This window comes from Sminthopsis crassicaudata, chromosome 4 (genome assembly GCF_048593235.1).
Source record: "Sminthopsis crassicaudata isolate SCR6 chromosome 4, ASM4859323v1, whole genome shotgun sequence".
NCBI lineage: Eukaryota > Metazoa > Chordata > Mammalia > Dasyuromorphia > Dasyuridae > Sminthopsis > Sminthopsis crassicaudata.
Window position 1 is genome coordinate 282715586 of NC_133620.1, and position 21041 is coordinate 282736626.

General features: G+C 33.1%; 1 protein-coding gene across 1 annotated transcript in view; it reads right to left on the minus strand.

Moving 5' to 3' along the window:
- The window catches only part of DNAH8 (dynein axonemal heavy chain 8), a 408086-nt gene that overhangs the window by 259185 nt on the left and 127860 nt on the right, over nucleotides 1-21041 (minus strand). Inside the window, exons 23-25 of the mRNA XM_074311023.1 lie at nucleotides 17114-17220; nucleotides 4369-4475; nucleotides 1394-1469 (exon numbers count right to left, since the gene is read on the minus strand). Coding sequence (XP_074167124.1) covers nucleotides 1394-1469; nucleotides 4369-4475; nucleotides 17114-17220 — 290 coding nt within the window. The remainder of the gene's footprint in view (nucleotides 1-1393; nucleotides 1470-4368; nucleotides 4476-17113; nucleotides 17221-21041) is intronic.

A 21041-nucleotide genomic window follows, 5' to 3' on the forward strand; every position in this document is an offset into this window, starting at 1 on the left:
AAGGAATAATACTGAGGAAAAAATATTATATTCCTAAAGAAAGAATTTTTTAAACTATAAAATCTTTAATGCTATACTAGATTTCCTTCTCTTAATCTTAAAAGTAAAGAGGAAGTATTCAGAATTCTCTACAGGAATGAGAGAAGTAATATTCATGTCTCTTCTTCCTTTCCACTTACCCTTTTTCTGTTTTTCTGTTTTTTTTGTTTTTTTTAGATATCTTGCTCATTCATGTACTGAGAGAGATTGCTCCATCAGCACCCTTGGGATATATGCAGTGTAGTTTCCTTTAGGTAAATTTATATAAGGAAATAATAAGTATTTAGAATAAGTAAGCATGAGTGAACGATGACCTGAATCAGTAGAAGATATTACCTTCAATGTAGGTATTCCATATTGATGAAATTATAGATCAGTTGATTATTGGAAAGTGTAATGTGGGTATATACCATAAGTGCCTGAATGGTTTTTATTTAGGAGGATGTATCTTTGAACTAGGAAGTAGAAAGGGTCATGATAGTAGGACAAAAGCTGCTATCTCATATTCCTTTTATGTACTTCCAGTATCTGCATATGCCCCAGGCTTAACAAAATTCATGACATTCAGTAGATTCTTAATGCTTGTTGAATAGAAGAAAAAATCATTTAATTAAAATTTTAAATTATCAAGTGATCCTTATAGGGCTTAAATGAAGGCTCCTTGTGCTACTGTATAGATCTTATTATAACCAGAGAAATTGAGAATCACTTATATTCATCAACACAGGGAAATTATTTTGCTATATTGAATGCTTTTTTATGATGATATTTATATGAAGGGGATGTAATCTACCACAAACACCAAAATTAATGCAAGAGCTATTGGTGTTCTTCAGTTCAAAGAATGAAAATGCATAAATTAAATAATTGGGAAGGAGATAATAATCACCTTCAGTGACTTCATGTAATGCTAGTGTTCTTTAAAAGAAGCAAATGTTAAAATATGTGAAAATTAGCTAAAATATAAATGATAAAACATCTTTACTCTTAACTGTTAAAGGTTATTTAATATGACAAGAAAGGTACATGTAAGTTATAAAATCACTATCCTTTAAATCAATAGTTCTTAAAGAATGGTTCAGGTTCTTGTGGAAATCTATATGACCCTTTGCAAGTATTCAATGAAGTAAAACATTATTTTCATAATAATGCTTAGATTTTTAATTTGTAATACTGTAAATATTGATAGATACAGCCCATATAAATAAAAGCCCTCTGGAGAGTTTTAAATAATTCTTAAGAGTGTTAATCAAGGATTCCTGAGACCAAAAGTTTGAAAAGCAATCTACTCATTTTACTTCTTAAATGTTACATAAGCATTATCTTATCATTTTAAATATCAAATACAACTCACCACATTAGGAATAGCAAGATGTACTTCGGCTTTTATAAAAGGAATAACCTCTTCAGATATTTTTCGCCCATAAGTGCTGTAATTAAGATGAAAATATAAGAATCCATCCTAAGCCAATTTATATAGTTTTGGATATTAGCATTTCTTTCTTTCTTTTTTTTTTTCCTGAGGCTGTTAAGTGACTTGCCCAGGGTCACACAGCTAAGAAGTGTTAAGTGTCTGAGACCAGATTTGAACTCGGGTCCTCCTGAATTCAAGGCTGGTGCTCTATCCACTGTGCCACCTAGCTGCCCTGGATATTAGCATTTCAATTCTAAGAATAAGATATTTTAAAATAACAAACTACTTTTTTTTTTTCCTTTTTTTTTTTGCTTAAGGCCATTGGGGTAAAATGATTTGCCCAAAGTCACACAGCTAGGATGTGTTAAGTATCTGAGGACAGATTTGAACTAAGGTCCTCCTGACTCCAGAGTTTATACCTTATCCACTGCAGTACCTAGCTGCCCCAAAATACCAAATTTCTTTGAACAGAAAATATACAATCATAAGAACATAAATTTGATACCCAAATTTCATCTTTGTAAAAGTGAAGTGTTACTCTGAAACGTGTTTTCATTTTTCTTACAAAGAACAGTCAACAAAATTACAAACAAATGTTTATGTAGTAAAAATCATTAAAACTGAAAATAACTTCATTCCATATATATATATATATATATATATATGTATATATATATATATATATATATATATATATATATATATATATATACATATATACACATACACATACACATACATGTGATAACCATGAAGAGGCTACTCTTTATAGGATTGAATTATCTGTTTTATAAATACCAAGATGAAGAACTGAGCTTAGTTTATGCCAATTCATTAATTGCTAAATGAACTTCTGCAATTAAAGTAGTTTCCAGAATTATGTTTCCTGCTGATATTACCCATTACTTCATTCTTAAAATAGATTCATTCAAATTAAGACAAAAAATGTGATTGAAAGAGTTTTCATTTTGAATGATTTTAAAGATGCAAACATGTTATATGTGTAAACTGATTGGTATTGATTTGTTATTGTTATTGTTGGAGAAACAGCTAGAGGTCTAGAGACTATAATTTTCTGCAAAATGAGATGAGAAGAAATCAAGAATTGTTGAAACCCACCTTCCCACCAGTTATGAGTGGGTAATAAGAAAGGGTTTGTTTCAAAGTATCAGTGTTTGTTCAAATCCATCCTTCTTCTTCAATGTCCAATTCTTTTCTAATTATAATGGCTCATACAGCATTTTATAAACCATGACACTAATTTTATAAACCATTACACTAATCCTCCTGATTTTGTATTTTATATTTTGATATTTTCACCAAGCTGAATAATCACTTAAATTTCTTTTGAATAAATTAGTGGAGTAACAGTGAGTAAGATGTTCTATCAATGTTGGTATGTTTTACATTAAAATAAGATATATATTTTTTGAAATGTGAAAGATATAATTATTATTATACTTTCCTGTTAGGATTATTACTAGGTGCTAACTAGGTTGTCTAATTTAGCATGGTACTAACAATTCTCTAGTTCAGAGTTCACACCTTTAAAGGTTTTCAAACCTTTAAAGGAGTTTACATTGGTTCTTTGGAGCTCCCACAAGCCTAGGGAGTACCCACAAGCCCATTCTCTGGGAGGATATAAGGAGCCAGGATTCAGGAAGGAGGGGTCATTCAAGATTCTACTGTGGTGCTGGCTGGGGACTCTTGGACAAGAGCAGATTCACAAGTCTAAAAGAAAAGCCTGCTCATGGATTTTTGGGAGATTTATAATTGGGATTGAATTCTGGGAAATCCACAATCCCACACTCTTGGAGGCAGAGTCTGATTCATTCCCACGTCTACCTTTGTGCTGGCTGGAGGCTTTGGATTCAGAGGGAGCTAGAGACTGAAGCAGACTGGAGACATTCTGACAGGAAAAGATTCAAGACTTTGAAGGACACAATATAGGATCTGGACTTTTAACTCCTGGATGCATTTTGGGATTATTGAACTGGAACTAAAGCCAAGGCTGCCTTTCCAGAAACTGCCCAAGAGATCTGCCCCCAGAGAATGATTGCATTCTGTCAAGTCAAGGCTAGCTCCTCTGAAGGGCTCAGAATAAGTCCTTGCCCCACGTTGGGCGCCAAAATGTAATGTTCTGTCATCTCTCAATTATAATCCTCCTTCTGGGAGGAGGTTTCTTTTCTGTAAATCCTTTTCTCTGGGAGCAGGTTTCTTGGGAGGCTTCTGGAGCCTCTAACCAGAGTGAAGGTAGACGTGAGAATGAAATCTTGACTCTGAATCTCCTAGAGTGTGGGAAGTCTTCTCCTTGACCTTCACCAGACTGACTCTTTCCAGACTGACTGCTCCTTTTATCCTCCCAGAGAATGGGCTTGTGGGTACTCCAGGAGCGTGTGGGAACTACTTACAACCAATGAACTTGCTCCTTTTATAGGTGTAAACTCCTTTAACAGTTCAAACTTCAGAAGTCTAAAGGTGTAAACTTCTTTTAAAGGTGTGAACTAAAGGTGTAAACCCTGAGCTAGAGAATTGTTAAGTATCAACTTATCACCTAGTAATAACCTAACAGCAATCTAGAGACAACAGAACTTCACACTTTCCATTATCTAAAACTTCTAACATGAATATGCATAGTGGTCTGAATATCACAAAACTATTACTAGATTCTATGATTTATACAGTTTTGGATTGTCTATTTTCAAGGCATTAATTTAAACAAAATTTTATGTAATTTTTGTCTAAAGTGCTAAAAATCACTCAAGAATTTAAAGATATAAATATATCTAATTGATTTTGGCTCCATGTGATGAAAAGAGATTTAGAAAGTGGTAAATAGAAGTTTTTTTAGTGTTAACTATTAATAAGTATCTATGGTGTTCGCTATTAATAAACTGTAAATTTTGTCACCTTACCTTGTAACAAGTATTCTTTTTTTCAAAGTATCCAAAGATAACCTTGTAGCTTTCTGAAGACTGTCTAATAATTGGTGACTAAAAAATGCAGAGATCTCTTTACATTCCTGAAATAAGCAATACATTACATAATATATCCAGACGACTCAAAATCAACTTTCTCAAAATAAAAACCCTAATACAGTAATAAAAATGATGTATAGATTCTAACATAATGAAAATAAATTAATTACAATCACTTTATATAAAATAAAATTTAACTCAAACTCATTTTCTATTTTTCATTATTGCATACTCATTTATAATTGGGATAAATCATCAAAACTATTTACAAAACTTTAATGAGTAGGAACTATTTTAATCCAATGCTGTCATTTTCAGAAGAAGAAAATGATGCTTCAATGATTCAAATAATATACCTAACTTCCCATACCCAAAGTAGAATCCAAGACCCATAACTTCTGGTTCAGTAGCCTTTTCAGTGAACTACAATTCTTTACTCCTGAAATTCTGAAGTACAGATCCCCGAATAACTTACTGTCATAATGTTTGTGCTTTCACCCTTACTTTTTGGATTCCCTACACTTTTCCAGGATTTCCACTAAGGAAGCACAACAAGTTGAACAATCCAATTTTTTTCTTTCTAGCCCACAAGGGACTACATAAGTAAGAGGAGGAGAAGGAAGAGGAAAAAGGAAAAGGAAAAGGAGGAGGAATGGGACTAGTAGTAGTGATGATGCTGGTGATAATAATAATAATGAACATTTATATTATATTTTAAGGTATTAAAAGGTATGAAAAAATCTCTCATTTGATCCTCAAAGGTGAGCAAACAGAAGTGAGTTGCCCAAAGCTACAAAGTTAATGTCTGAAGCTGGATTTAAACTCGGGTCTTCTTGCCAGCATGACCACTGCTTAATTCACTGTGCTACCTTAGATGTCCCTATTAATCCACATTTTCTGCCCCTTTGTTGAATTACATAATAGCTTTCATTTAACTGTAATTGTCAAAAACAGAATATTCCTTTGAAGAAATATCAAAGTAGCATCTACCTAAAACCATCAGCAAGCATAATATTTAATGAGGATAAACTAGAAGAATTCCCAATAAGATTAGGGGTGAAACAAGTTTACCCACTATCTCCATTACTATTCAATACTGTATGTAGCTTCAGCAGTAACAGAAGAAAAATAAATTCAAGGAATTAGACAAGGTAATGAGGAAACAAAATTATTACTGTGCATATGATATGATGGTATATTTTAAAAATCCTAGAGAATCAACTAAAAAACTACTAGTAACAACAACTTTAGCAAAGTTTCAGGATATAAAATAAACTCACATAAATCACTGACATTTCTATATGCTACCAACAAAGTCCAATAACAAGGGATAGAAAGAGAAATCCAATTTGAAATAATTGCAGATAATAAAATATTTGGAAGTCTACCTGCCAAGACAAAGCCAGGATTATATGAACACAATCACAAAACACTTTTCACACAAATAAAGTTAGATCTAAACAATTGGAAGAACATCAAGTGACCATGCATAGGCCAAACTACTATTTTTTATTAAAATTACAATTCTACCTAAATTAATCTACTTCCTCAGTGCCAAACAAATAAAACTGCCAAGAAACTATTTTTATAGAGTTAGAAAAACTAATAGTAAAATTCATCTAGAACAAGGGAAAATCAAGGAGATAATTAATGAAAAAAAATGCAAAGGAAGGTTGCCTAGCTGCACCAGATTTAAAATTATATTATAAAATAACCATCATCAAAACTATTTGATAGGACTTCCAGGGGCTGAGCCAAGATGGCAGAGACTACACACATTTCTCTCTGACCTCTTTACAACCCTCACGACAATTACAAAATGCAACCTCTGAATTAGCTCTGGATGCGCAGAACCCACAAATACTGGGAGTGCAGCAAATTATCAGCAGAAGATCATTTCAAAGATCGCCAGAAAAGGTCTGTTTCAATCAGAAACGAGAGGCAGGCAGCCTAACACAAACACCAGTGCAGACAGAACAGAGTCAGGGGGCAGTGCAGACACCATGTAGCTGAGAATCTCCACAGGGAGGAATCTATAGGAATCTATAGCAATGTTGGCCACTCTGCCTGGTTGGAAGCCAATAGATCAGCAGATAAGTTAGAAAACATCCAAAACAAACACAAAAGACCAATAGTGAACCTGAAAATGCCAGAATCTCAGGGGACTTGGCCACGCCCACTCAGTATAAGGAATGAATCAGCACTGACCCCAGCACAGCTGCAGTCCCTTGGAAAACCTCCCCAGCCCTAAAGGCAGACCTTAACTTAACTTAAAAAAAAAAAAAAGAGAGTAAAAAAGTAAAGAACTCTAACAATTGACAGCTTTTATGGTGAAAGAGAAGAATAGATTTCAAACCCTGAAACTAAAGGCAGATTGTCTTCAGATGAAGCCCCCAAAGGTGAAATAAACTGGTCCCTATCACACAAGGCTCTTCTAGAAGAGCTTTAAAAGGATCTTAAAAGAGAGGTAGAAGAAAAATGGGGAAGGAAATGAAAGCTTTGAAAGAGCCTTAGGAAAAGACAACACAAAATAGACTTAGTGAAATGGAAAAAGCACATAACTCATTAAAAGATTTAATAAAATGGAAAAAGAAAGCAACTCCTAGAAAAACAGAATTTGTGAAACAGAAAAAGAAAATAAGAGCTTAAGAAACAGAATTTGTGAAATGGAAAAAATTCCATAGTACAAAACAACTCATTGAAAAATTCAATTGGAAAAATACAAAAAGAAGTAAAAAAGTAAATGAAGAAAATAACACACTAAAATTCAGAATCGAACAAATGGAAATGAATGACTCTATAAGACAACAAGAATCAGTCAAGCAAAACCAAAAAACTGAAATAGAAAAAAATGTAAAATACCTAATTGGGAAAACAACCAATCTAGAAAATAGATCTAGGAGAGACAATCTAAGGATTATTGTTTCATGTTCTGGCCCATAACAGATTCTAGCTTTTAATCCATTCTGTTATCCATTTACATTTTATGGGAGAGTTTACCCCATTGACATTTACAGTTAAAACTATTAATTCTGTATTTCCTGCTATCTTAACTCCAAATTATACTTTTCTTTTTCCTTTTTTCCTTTTCCTCCTCCCTAGTATTTTACTTATGAGCACTACTTATCCCAAGCAGTCCTCCCCCTTTAGAGACCTTCCTGCTTTCTTATGCCTTTCCCCCACTATTTCTCTTTTCCCTTCTATTTCTCTTTTCCCTTCTGTTTAGCATATGCCTTCCCTTTCCCTTTTTCCCTCCCACTTTTCTGTAAGATGAGAAAAGTTTCTCAGTGAAACCAAATATATGTAATATTCTTTCTTTGGGCCAAATCTGATGAGAGTTAAGATTCACACAATATTTATCACCCTCCTTTCTTTCCCTCAATTATAATATTTTTTGTTTGCCTCTTCCTGAGATGTAATTTCCCTCATTTTCCCTCGACTTTCCTCTTCTTTTTTTCTGTTACAATCCTCTTTCCATCTCTAGTTTCTTTTTTATATTATAACAGTAAAATAGATTGTACATGTATTCTCAATGCATACCCATATGTATGAAATACAGTTCTCAAGAGTTTTTTATGCTGATCTCAGGTCAAATAAAAGCAAAAATTGATCTGATTAAGAGAGATAAGGAAGAAATTATATCTTGCTAAAGGGTACCATAGATAATGAAGCAATATCAATATTAAACATATATGCACCAAGTGATGTAGCATCTAAATTCCTAAAGGAGAAGTTAAGAGTGTTGCAAAAAGAAATAGACATCAAAACTGTATTAGTGGGAGATCTCAACCTTGTTCTCTCAGAACTAGATAAATCAAACCACAAAATAAATAACAAAGAAGTTAAAGAGGTAAATAGAATATTAGAAAAGCTAGATATGATAGATCTTTGGAGAAAACTGAATGGAGACAGAAAGGAGTACACTTTGTTCTCTGCAGTTTATGGAACATATATAAAATTGGCCATATATTAGGACATAAAGACTCTCAAAATCAAATGCAGAAAGGGAGAAATAGTAAATGCATTTTTTTTCAGATCACAATGGAATAAAAATTATATTCAATAAAGGGTCAGGGGAAAATAGGCCAAAAAGAAATTGGAAACTAAATAATCTCATCTTAAAGAATGAATGGGTAAAACAGTAAGTTATAGGCACAATCAATAATTTCATCCAAGAGAATGACAATAATGAGACAACATACCAAAATTTGTGGGATACAGCCAAAGTGGTAATAAGGGGAATTTTATATCTCTAGATGCTTACTTGCATAAAATGAGAAAGAGAAGATCAGTGAATTGGGCTTGCAACTAAAAAAGCTAGAAAAAAACAAATTAACCCCCCCCAATCAAATACCAAACTTGAAATTCTAAAAGGAGAGATTAATAAAACTGAAAGGAAAAAAAAATTATTGAATTAATAAATAAAACTAAGAGTTGGTTTTATGAAAAAAAAAAAAACTCTAAGATATCACTACACACCTGTAAGATTGTCTAAGATGATAGGAAATACTAATGAGCAATGTTGGAGGGGATGTGGGAAAACTGGAACACTGATACATTGTTGGTGGAACTGTGAACAGTGGAATTGTGTTTGGAATTATGCTCAAAAAGTTTCTGATAAAGATCTCATTTCTAAAATATGTACAAAACGGACTCAAATTTTTAAACATATAAGGCATTTTCCAATCAATAAATGTTGAAAGGATATGAACAAACAATTTTCAGGTAAAGAAATTAAAGCCATTTCTAGTCATATTAAAAAAAATGTTACTAACCACTATTGATTAGAGGAATGCTGAGTCAGAAAGTGAGCAAGAAGGAAATAAAGAAAAGACTAAAATAATCAAGATTTCAAAAGGAGTATAACTCAAATTAAAAATCATGAGAATAAGTAGATAAACCACAAAGAAAGACATTAGTAACAGAAGAAAATATGGTTTGCAAATGAAGTAAAAAGAATATAGTCATCTATGAGTAAATATTGCAAAACAAAGGAAAATTAACCTTCACCATAAGAGGTAGAGGACCCTGTAGGTTCCCATTAAATCCTAAAACTATAACAAGATATTACTGCATAGATTAAATTAGAGTGAGGAATGTATTAAATAGGGAATAATACCAATTTGTCATTTGTCTGGAATACATAATGGAAAGGGAAAAGAGCTTGAGGCAAGGAGATAATTATGCAATATTCCAAGCCTGGAGTAAGAAGCTATTAATCAATTTTAGAAGAGAAAAAAGGACAAATAAGATAGAAGCTGTAGAAGATATAAAGGACAGGATTTGAAATTGATTGGATATGGGATGATTATATAAAATAGAGGAGTGAAAGATCACATTTAGGTTGCCAGCCTGAATGACTAGAAGGGTGGTGGTACCCTTATTACTATTAGGGAAACAGGGAAATGAAGGAGAGGAAGGATTTCAGTTTTGGATATGCTGACATTAACATATCCCCAGGATATCCAGTTTGATATATTCAACAGGTAGTTGCATCAATAGATGTAAGACTGAGGGCTGAGAAAAAGATTAGGTTGCATAATTATATCTGGGAATCAGCACAGTGATGATCATTGAAATCATGGGAGCTGATTTTATCAGCAAGTTAAATATTATAGAGGGAAAAGAGAAGAGGGGCTCAAGCAAGAGTTTTGAAGGGAATTCAAGGTTAGGATTTGTATTCAACAAGAGAAATTGAGAATGAGGAATCAAATTGGTAGAATTTAAATAAGGAATCAAAATAAAGCAGTGTCATGGAAAGTTGAATAAAAGTATCAAGAGGGAAAGGATGATTAATAATGCAGAGAGATCAAGGAGAATGGAGACTGAAAATTGTCCATTACATGTGGAACTAAGACATCATCAATAATGTTTGAGAGAATAGCTTCAGTTGAATGAAACTGGAAGCCAGATTACAGAGTTAAAAAAAAAAAAAAAAAAAAAGAGAGAGAGTGAAAGAAAGTGGCACCTAATATAGTAGACTTCTCAAGGAGTTTAGTCACAAAAGTTACAAAGATACATTTGATAGCAGCAATGGATGGATCAAGTTAGGGTTTTCAAAAATGGGAGACATTTTATATGTTTGTAGATAGGAGGGAAAGCAGATAACATAGTAAACAACATGATTAGTGAAGGAAAAGGGATGATGATAAAAGGGGCAATTTTCTGGAGCAGATGAGATGGAAAAGGATCATGTGTACATGTATAGATGGTTGTCTTGTCAAGAATAAAGACCTTTTTATATGAAACAGGCAAAGGTGGAGACATGTGAATGATATAAAAGAAGGCATATTTCAGTAGCTATTATTTTCCTAATTTCTCCTCTTTTGATAATGTTTGAGTTTTTCTCCAAGACTTTGGTATCTCCTTGCTTTCAAATATATTGAGAAAGAATAACTTAACATTCTCAAAATTGTGTTGTCTCCAGCACTGGGTTTTTTTTTTTGAATACTTGGTCTGGTCCAGTTGCTCTTCTCAAGACCACCACTGATATTAGACATCAGCAGAGAGAGTCCTGAGCCCAATAGTTTAAGAAGAGTAACTGCCTCTGCTTCCAGTCTAGGCCCCAATGCCTAGAGACATGAGTCACAGCAATACCAAATTGACTACACTATCCCTTCAAATCCATTATTCTGAGACCAAGAGTTCTAGAAATAGCACCACACATTGCTTCCTCTTTTTGTCCCCCATCACTTACACACATTCTATAGACAGGAAGACTCTTAAGAAGAAAGAACCTGGCAACTGCACCTGCAAGTGGTGTAACCCCTGATTTGTTAGCAACCCCAGATACTGACAATCTGTAAAAGAAAAATTTTGCTGTCAAAGTTCTTGATATTATCAAATGGCTCAACATTTTAAAAATGGTTATGATTTTATTAACAAAAATAGTATTACAGAAAATTCATTTCTGTCTGGCCTTTCCAACTGACTTAAACGAAAACTTCCTCATTGTGTTTTTTCTTCCTATTAGAACATAAGTTCTTTGAGAAAGTACCATCTGTCTTGCTTTTCTAGTTGTATCCAGTTCACTGTTTAGGACTTTAGACAAAATAAGCATTTCTGTTTTTTTATTCATTAATTCTTATTTTTGTTTTCTCTCATTTTTATTCTTTCATGCAGTTTGCTGGAACCCATTTTCATTGATCAAGAAAAGAGCTGGTCAGTTGTAACTAATTTTTTTGACTCCTTTGTACTCTATGGCAATTAATTTGCATCAGCTAAATAACTTTAGGAAGTGGTGATGTCAATGTTGATTTCTGTTGATGCCTGTTCCTTTTTACATTTCTTATTTTTTCAGCATCAAAAACTGAAGAGTTCAAACTGCCATAAAAATATGAAGGTTTTTAAGATTTAATGAATTCACATATTAAGCCAGGTCCTGAAAGAAATAGCCAGCACAACTATATTAATGACAGAGTTACAAAGAGAAATTCCATTTAAAGTAACTACTGATAGTATAAAATATTAAGGAATCTACCTGCGAAGGGAAAATCAGAAACTATATGAGCTACAACAAAACACACAGCCACTACAAAACACTTTCCACACAAATTAAGTCTGATCTAACCAATTGGAAAAACATTAAATGCTCTTGGATAGGGCGATCAAATATAATAAAGATGACAATACTACCTAAACTAATCTATTTATTTAGCACTATACCAATCAGACTCCCCCAAAAAATATTTTAATGACCTAGAAAAAAGTAACAACAAAGTTCATATGGAAAAACAAAAGGTCAAGAATTTCAAGGGAATTAATGAAAAAAAAAAAAAAATCAAATGAAGGTGGCCTAGCTGTACCAGATCTAAAATTATATTATAAAAACCATTTGGTATTGGTTAAGAAATAGACTAGTTGATCAGTGGAATAGGTTAGGTCCAAAGGACAAAATAATCAATAACTTTCATAATCTAGTATTTGACAAACCCAAGGACCCCACCTTTTGGGATAAGAACTCAATGTTTGACAAAAATTGATGGGAAAATTGGAAATTAATTTAACAGAAACTAGGCATTGACCGTACACCAAAATCAAGTCAAAATTGGTTCATGACTTAGGCATAAAGAATGAGATTATAAATAAATTAGAGGAACATAGGATAGGTTACTTCTCAGACCTGTGGAAGAGGAATGAATTTATGTCCAAAGAAGAACTAGAGATCATTATTGATCACAAAGTAGAAAAATTTGATTATATCAAATTGAAAAGTTTTTGTATAAACAAAACTAATGCAGATAAGATTAGAGGGGAAACAATAAACTGGGAAAACATTTTTACAGTTAAAGGTTCTGATAAAGGCCTTATTTCCAATATGTAGAGAATTGACTCTAATTTATAAGAAATCAAGTCATTCTCCAATTGATAAATGGTCAAGGGGTATGAACAGACAATTCTCAGATGAAGAAATTAAAACTATTTCTAGCCATATGAAAAGATGTTCCAAGACATTATTAATCAGAGAAATGCAAATTAAGACAACCACTACACACCTGTCAGATTGGCTAGAATGACAGGGAAAGATAATATGCAATGTTGGAGAGGATGTGGGAAAGCAGGGACACTGATACATTATTGGTGGAATTGTGAATACATCCAGCCATTCTGGAGAGTAATTTGGAACTATGCTCAAAAAGTTATCCAACTGTGCATACCCTTTGACCTAGAAGTGTTACTACTGGGCTTATATCCCAAAGAGATCTTAAAGAAGGGAAAGGAACTTGTATGTGCAAGAATGTTTGTGGCAGCCCTCTTTGTAGTGGCCAGAAACTGGAAACTAAGTGGATGCCCATCAATTGGAGAATGGCTGAATAAATTGTGGTATATGAATGTTATGGAATATTATTGTTCTGTAAGAAATGACCAATAGGATGATTTCAGAAAGGCCTGGAGAGACTTACATGAACTGATGCTGAGTGAAATGAGCAGGACCAGGAGATCATTGTATACTTCAACAACAATAGTATATGATGATCAATTCTGATAGATGTGGCCATCTTCAACAATGAGATGAACCAAATCAGTCCCAATTGAGCACTAATGAACCGAACTAACTACACCCAGAGAAAGAACTCTGGGAGATGACTATGAACCACTACATAGAATTCCCAATCCCTCTATTTTTGTCTGCGTGCATTTTTGATTTCCTTCACAGGCTAATTGTACACTGTTTCAAAGTCTGATTCTTTTTGTACAGTAAAACAACTGTTTGGACATGTATACATATATTGTATTTAATTTATACTTTAATATATTTAACATGTATTGGTCAACCTGCCATCTGGGGGAGAGGATAAAGGGAAGGAGGGGAAAAGTTGGACAAAAGTTTTGGCAACTGTCAATGTTGTAAAATTTACCCATGCTAATATCTGGTAAATAAAAACTATTAATAAAAAAACTATATTAATGGTGGGCCTCAACTTCTCTCAGCATCAGACAAATCTAAACACAAAATAAACAATAAAGAAACTAGGAATGTTAATAGAATCCTAGAAAACCTAGATAAGATAAAGATCTCTGGAGAAAACTGAATAGGGACAAAAAGGAATATACTTCTTCTCAGCAGTACTTGGCACCTACATAAAAAGTTACCATGTATTAGGGCATAAGTTAGGGAATCACAATCAAATGCAAACAGCAGAAATAGTAAATGCTTTCTTTTTAAACAATAAAAGTTTTTTTCAACAAAGGGTCAGGCAGAACTAGAGTAAAAACCAATTGGAAATTAAATAATCTAATTCTAAAAAATGAATAGGTCATATGGTAGCCAAGAATTGTGGTAGCAAAGATTTGAAAAATGAGTAGGTGTCCATCAATTGGGAAATGGCCTAACAAGCTGTGGTATATGAAGGTAATAGAACATTATTATTCTATAAAAATTTATTTCCAAGCTAATTTTAGAAAGGCCTTGAAAGATTTATATGAACTGATGCTGAAAGAAACAAACCAAGAATACATTGTACACAGTAACAGCAAGATTGTGCGATGATAAACTATGATAAACTTGGTTTTTCTCATTACTTCAGTGATCCAAGGCAATCCCAATAAACTCTGGATAGAAAAAATGTCATTGGCATCCAGAAAAACAACTATGGAGATTGAATGTAAATCAATACACATTATGTTCACTTCTTTTTTCCATTTTTAATTTTCTCTTGTGGTTTTCCCCTTTTGTTCTGATTTTTCTCATCCAACATGTTTCATAAAGAAATGCGTATTTCAAAAGTTAATGTATAACAAGAAAAAAATAATAAAACAGCTTTTTAAAAAAGAAGAGAAACCAGGGTGTTGCCTAAGAGCTGATTAGGATAAATGGTCCCTTTCATCAAGAGAACTTTTTTGAAGGAAAAAAGTCCTCCATGTCTTGCTTGGCATAATAGCTTCTCTTCTAAAATCTTCCCTGCCTTCTTTAAATCCAATTAACTTTAAACTTCCTGATCATAAATTGTGCCAAGCCTCCAACAGAATGCTCAAACTGATTGTCAGGAACAACAAAAACTTTTGATTGCTAGACCTTGAATTCTGCCCTTCCCTGTTCTACCAGTGCTGGATTTGAGTTTTATTCTTGTCTCAGATTCTTATTAGTTGTATGATTCTTAAAGTCAACTTATCTTCTTGGACTTTCAGTACTAAAAAATGAGCATAGTAATAGCATTTATCTTACAGGATGGCTGTGAAAAAATTGCTTGGCAAATCTTAAAACACTATCTAAAAACTATTATCATTACTATCATCATAATTATTATTACTATTGAGACATATTACTACCATTATTATTATAGGATAAAGTTCATCAAGGCTGCCAAAAAGTAACACTGCTAAAACTGTGCCTGTACTCTCATATAGTTATGGGTCAATGAAGCAATCTATTACTAAGGAGGAATCAACAGGAAAGGGAAATCAGCTGAGAGTGTATAAGGAAGTAGAGTCAAAGAAAAGTCCTGAAATTTCAAGCCTGAATGATGAGGAAGATATGTAGAAATTAAAGGAGAAGAACAGGTTTTTGTTGTCTCCCCCCCGCCCCCGAGAGTTTGTTTGTTTTGTTTTGTGAGAGGTAGAGAAGAGGAATTCAGTTTCAGACATTGAGTTTGAGATACCAATAGGTCACTCAAATTTAGATGTCTTGAAAATATATAGTAGTTGAAAATATATGAATGGAACTCAGAATAAAGCAGGGATAAGAATATAGATATAGAGTAGATTGCAAAGAGAGAAAAAATGAAGGCAAGGTTGTTTCAGGGAAAAGAATGCAGAGGTGACCTCATGACAGAACCCTGATGAGACCCATATTTTAGTGGAGAAAAGAAGAGAAAACTAGCAAGTGAAAATAGTGATGGAGGGTTTTAGTGAAAAGAAAATTATGTACAGCATCATAAAAACAAAGAGAGGATATAATATAAGGAAGGGAATATTCACATAAACACAGGATCACAGAGACTCAGAAGGAACTTTAGAGGCCATGTAGTCCAACACTTGTCTTTTAAAATATTATTGTTAAATAATACTCAAGTCTTTTGAGATTTACAATAAGAGAGAACCAATTGCCTTCTGCAATAGTACATTCTTCACTGTATTAGCTTTAGTTGAAAAAAAATTCATTCTATGAACCCTGAACTTTCCTCTCTAACTTCTACCCAATTATTCTAGTTCTGGGTCAAGAAAAACTTATTTAAATTATAGGCCTTCAAAAAGTAAATGCTTTAAGTCCATATCTACCTTAATTTTGTATCCAGGACTAAATATAATACTCTAGCTGTGTATTTAACAAATCACAGCATAGAAAAACTATTATTTCCCTTGTTTTGGACACTATGCTTCAATTGATGCAGCATAAGTTCATGTTACTGGGGGGGGGGGGGCGGGCAGTGGTTCTCTCATGTTCACACTATTGACTCATGTGGAACTTGCCACACATTAAAGGATGGGACAGGGTAAGGATGATTCATGGGACTATTGTATGAAATTCAACCTTTCCTCTCTTCATTTGGAACTGTTATTCTCACTTAAGATTTTATAATTTAGTTTATGAACTATTACCCAAAACATATTTATTAGGATTGACAAAAGACAAAACTAAGTCTATTTTTATAGATTATTTCTTTTCTTTTCTTTTTTAAATGAAACAATTTGACTTAAGTGACTTGCTCAAGATTACATAGCTAAAGCCAAATTTGAACTCACATCCTCCTGAAGCCAAGGCTGGTACATACTCTATCTACTGCACTACCTCACTACCCCTTTTATAGCTTATTCTAAAAAAAGATTTTATGTAGCAAAACTCTAGTGCAATAAAATTATCTGAGTAATTCCATAGAGCTTTTTATAACATATTTTCACCTTTCCATACCAATCTCCATGACTCCTTTACCAAGACATTATATATTCTCTATCCTCACATCCACATTGCACAGTAGTGTATTCTATAGGTCTTTTTTTTATCCCTTTCAGAGCCTGTTATTATATAAGAGATAACTTTTCCTTACACTGTTGGGGGATGTTTATATTAACAAATGTATCATACATTGTGAACCTGTGCAGACTTTGGTGTTTTTTTTTTCCCCCCTGGGAAAATATAGAAGCCCCATTCACCTGCTCTGTTTCTATTCTGTTCAAATAAAGATCTTCCAGTCCAAGAATTTTAAAATTCTATAAAACTATGAATTTACTTATCAATGAATACCTTTTTAAATTCATCTTCCTTTTCATTTTCTTCAGTTTCCTTAGTTTCAGGCTCAACAATTTCAGTATCTTCTCCAGGAGTTCCAAAAGCCACATGTTTACGTGGTTCTAAAAGTAAAAATATTTAACAAAAATTACACAGAACGTTACTATATATTATAAAACCAAGTTCCTATGTTAAAATTAATACTTACATAATTTTCCCATATGAGATGTCCAAATTATGATGGATGATGGAAAGAAAGCTTAGTCTCTATTTCTTACCACATACCTGAGTCTATCATAAATTATTAGCATCATGTTCCCTCAGCCCTCACAACAACCCTGGGGCCACAGTTGCTGAGTCAAAATAAATTTAAAATATACCACCCATATGCAGTGTATTTGAACCAGCTGCTTTCAGTTTTTGAATAGCTTGTTAAACCAACCAAACCTTTAGTCAAGTTACAGTACCATGTATAAAAGGAAATGATGACAACTGTTAAGACTTTGAGATAATTGCAATTGATGGTCTGGGGGTGTTTTTCTTTGTCTTCTCTGGTGTTAAATTTGATTATCACTAAAATACCTTTTGGAAGAGCAATTCAGTCTTCACAGGGGAGTATTATACTGTTTGGGAGATGTGACATATACTACAAGAGTATTTAGGGTGTTTCCAGAGTCTCAAAACTTGAACCTATTTTCCTGAAAGGTATGTAAATTAGAGTCATAGGGTTTTTCAAGCTCTAATAATTTGAAATTGCACTAAGACTTGGACACCCTGTATCCAAATGAGGGACCTGAGGCAAAAATCAATCTCAGAATATTATATAACTCTATTATTCCAGCACTGAAATAAATTCTTTATCATTGTGTAATTGCCTAATGGTGGCCATGGAACAGTATATTTTATACCTTTCAATACACTCTAATTTTCATATTCTTTCTAATAAATTTATCCTGTTAAAGTATTACTTATTATTTAATCTTTGAAAAGTTCCCCAAGGGGATCTTTAGAATTGTAGGGATTTTTGTGGTGGTTTTCTGAAGTTAACAGAGTTAAGAGTCCTATGATTTTGCTATTTTTGTTGGAAAGCTGGCTAAATTAAGTAAATAATTCTTAAAAGACAAACCAAATAGTAATATATACTAAATATCAAAATTGAGCTAATTCATATATGACATTTTTTAAAAGTTCAAAATCTTGAGGAAAAATTTTTAAAAAGGAAAAAATTTTAAAACAATAATATATTTTTAAAAAAGAACATTAAGTTATGTCTACAATATAAATATTAGAGCAAATTGTTTTACCTTTGAAAAATTTTGCAAAGCTTTTAATGGCCCTAAGACCACTTAGACTATTATGACCATATTCAAAGCTTTTGTAGCTTGACAAAATTTGTCAGAGGCTTACTAACTTCTATTTTCTACTAGAATAAGAATATTCTTAAAGAACTTGGTATCATTTTCATACTACAAAAAAGATTTTTTAGCAGGACTTTTGTAGAAGGTGAGGAAAAATATATACATAAAGCTAGAAAGCTTGGATGGTGTCTTATTGTGAAAGGCACTGAATGCTGAACAAAGACATTTGATCTTTACTAAGTAAACCCGGAGAAATCACATTCTCCTCTGGAGCCTATATTTTACCTCCTGTAGATTCAGGTAAAAACTCTAGATCAATCTATTTGACCTATTTGATTGAGAGTAAAAGCTATTCCTCATTTCTCTGGTCAATTTATGGAAATGAGGGAACCTGTGCCAATCATCTTGGACTCTGGCTTATACTAAAAGTGTTCAAAAGCCAGACTATAAGATCACAAGATAAGGACAAATTTAGGCTAATTTTTTTTCTTTTTAAAATTCACATTGTAGTCTGAATCTTTCTAATGGAAAGTAAACTTTCTAATACATGATTCCTTAAATTCTACTGTTTAGCTACATCCTCTGAATCTAGTGAAATGTTTAGGAATACACTATTTAGAGGAAAATTTTCTCAAAACATTGTCTTTATGAACAAAATTAAATTCATCAACGTTAAGAATAAGTGAGGATTCATGCCTTAAAACATGCCTCATGCATTAATCTTATAGTCCCAATAACTGCACACACAAAAAATTAGTCATTAAATATAGCCATTAAATAAGAAACATTAGAGCAACAAACATACAGAAATAAAAAATATGCAAAAGTTGTACAGTTTTAGTCAAAACTATAAAACAGTAATGAGCTTTCTTAAATGGAAAGCTGCAGGGAACTCAATTTTTCTTCAAATGTTTTCTTAGGGTTTTCCATATGCAAGGTATATTTATGTCAGAGATCCTGCTCTTAAAAGAGTTTATAAACTAATGACAGAAATCCTAGGAACAATGGAATAAATCAAAAGAAGAGGTCCAGATAAAGTAATTGAAAAAATTTGGGACTCATAACATAACACTCATCCTCTGAGATGGGGATTGGTGGTGGTGATGGAAGGCAGGGAAGGAAGTGGAAGAAAGATAGGGTAGTCATGGAAAGCTTTCACATTTTAACTCATATATGACTCAAATTGGGTCTCAAAGGAAAGGAAGAACAACAAATATGAGGGTGGCATCTGTATCAAACATGAAGCAAAATCACAAATTTGGGAAAGGGAATAATTAGCTGGAGAACAGAAAATGTTCTAGTTTGATTAAAAAATGAATCACATAAGGGAGGTAACTCAGAAGCCAGATCATGGAAGATTCTGTTAACCAAGACCAAAAGTTTCTATTTTACTGAGCAGACAATGGGAAAACAACTCCAGGATTTTTTTCAATAGCAGCCTTTAATTTTCAAAATTTATGCAAAGATAGTTTTCAACATTCACCCTTCAAAAATCTTGTGTTCTAAATTTTTCTCCCTCCCTTCCCCCAAGCCTCTTTCCTGGACAGCAAATAATGCAATATATGTTAAATATGAGCAATTCTTCTATATATACTTCCACATTTATCAAATTGCACAAGAAAAATCAGATCAAAAAAGGAAAAATCAGAAAAAAGCAAGCAAACAACAAAAAATGAAAATACTAGGTTGTGATCTACATTCAGTCCCAATAGTCCTCTCTCTATATACAGATGGCTGTCTCCATAAGTCTATTGGAATTGGCCTAAATCACCTCACTATTGAAGAGAGACAAGTCCATCATAGTTGATCACATAATCCAGTTGTTGTATCTGATGATCTCCTGGTTCTGCTCATTTCACTTAGCATTAGTACATGTAAGTCTCTTCAGGCTTCTCTGAAATTCTCCTGCTGATCATTTCTTACAGAATAAAAATATTGTAAACATTCATATAACTTATCAGCCATCCCCCAACTGATGGGCATCCACTCAGTTTCCAGTTTCTTGCCACTACAAAAAGAGCTGCTACAAATATTTTTGCACATGTGTGTCCTTTTCCTTCTTTTATAATCTCTTTGTGATAGAGGCCCAATAGAGACATTGCTGGATTAAAGGGTATGCACAATTTGAAAGCCCTTTGGGCATAGTTCCAAATTGCTCTCCAGAAAGGTTGGATCAGTTCACAACTCTATCAACAATGTATTAGTGCCCTGTGACTTCAGCTTTTGAATAGGGCAGAACATGACAATAGTGGTGCATTAAGGAAGATTTCACAAGCAAATGATGTAGAATGACTAACTAAGGGTGATACTGGAAGTAGAAGACTAATTAAAATTATTAAAACAGCTTAAGGGAAAGAAAATGAAAAGCTAAACTTGCATGACTGTGATGTGACTGAAATCAAAATGCCAGGTGTGATAAATATCTTGGGAACTAATTGCATCTGTGTTATTAGGGAGAGAAAAGAGTAAAGGACTCCTGGATGATTAGTAAGATGGAGGTGTCATTAACAAAAATGGGAAAAATTGATGAAAGAACATATTTAGGGGAAAAGATGACAAATTTCATTTCAGACATGCTGAGTTTA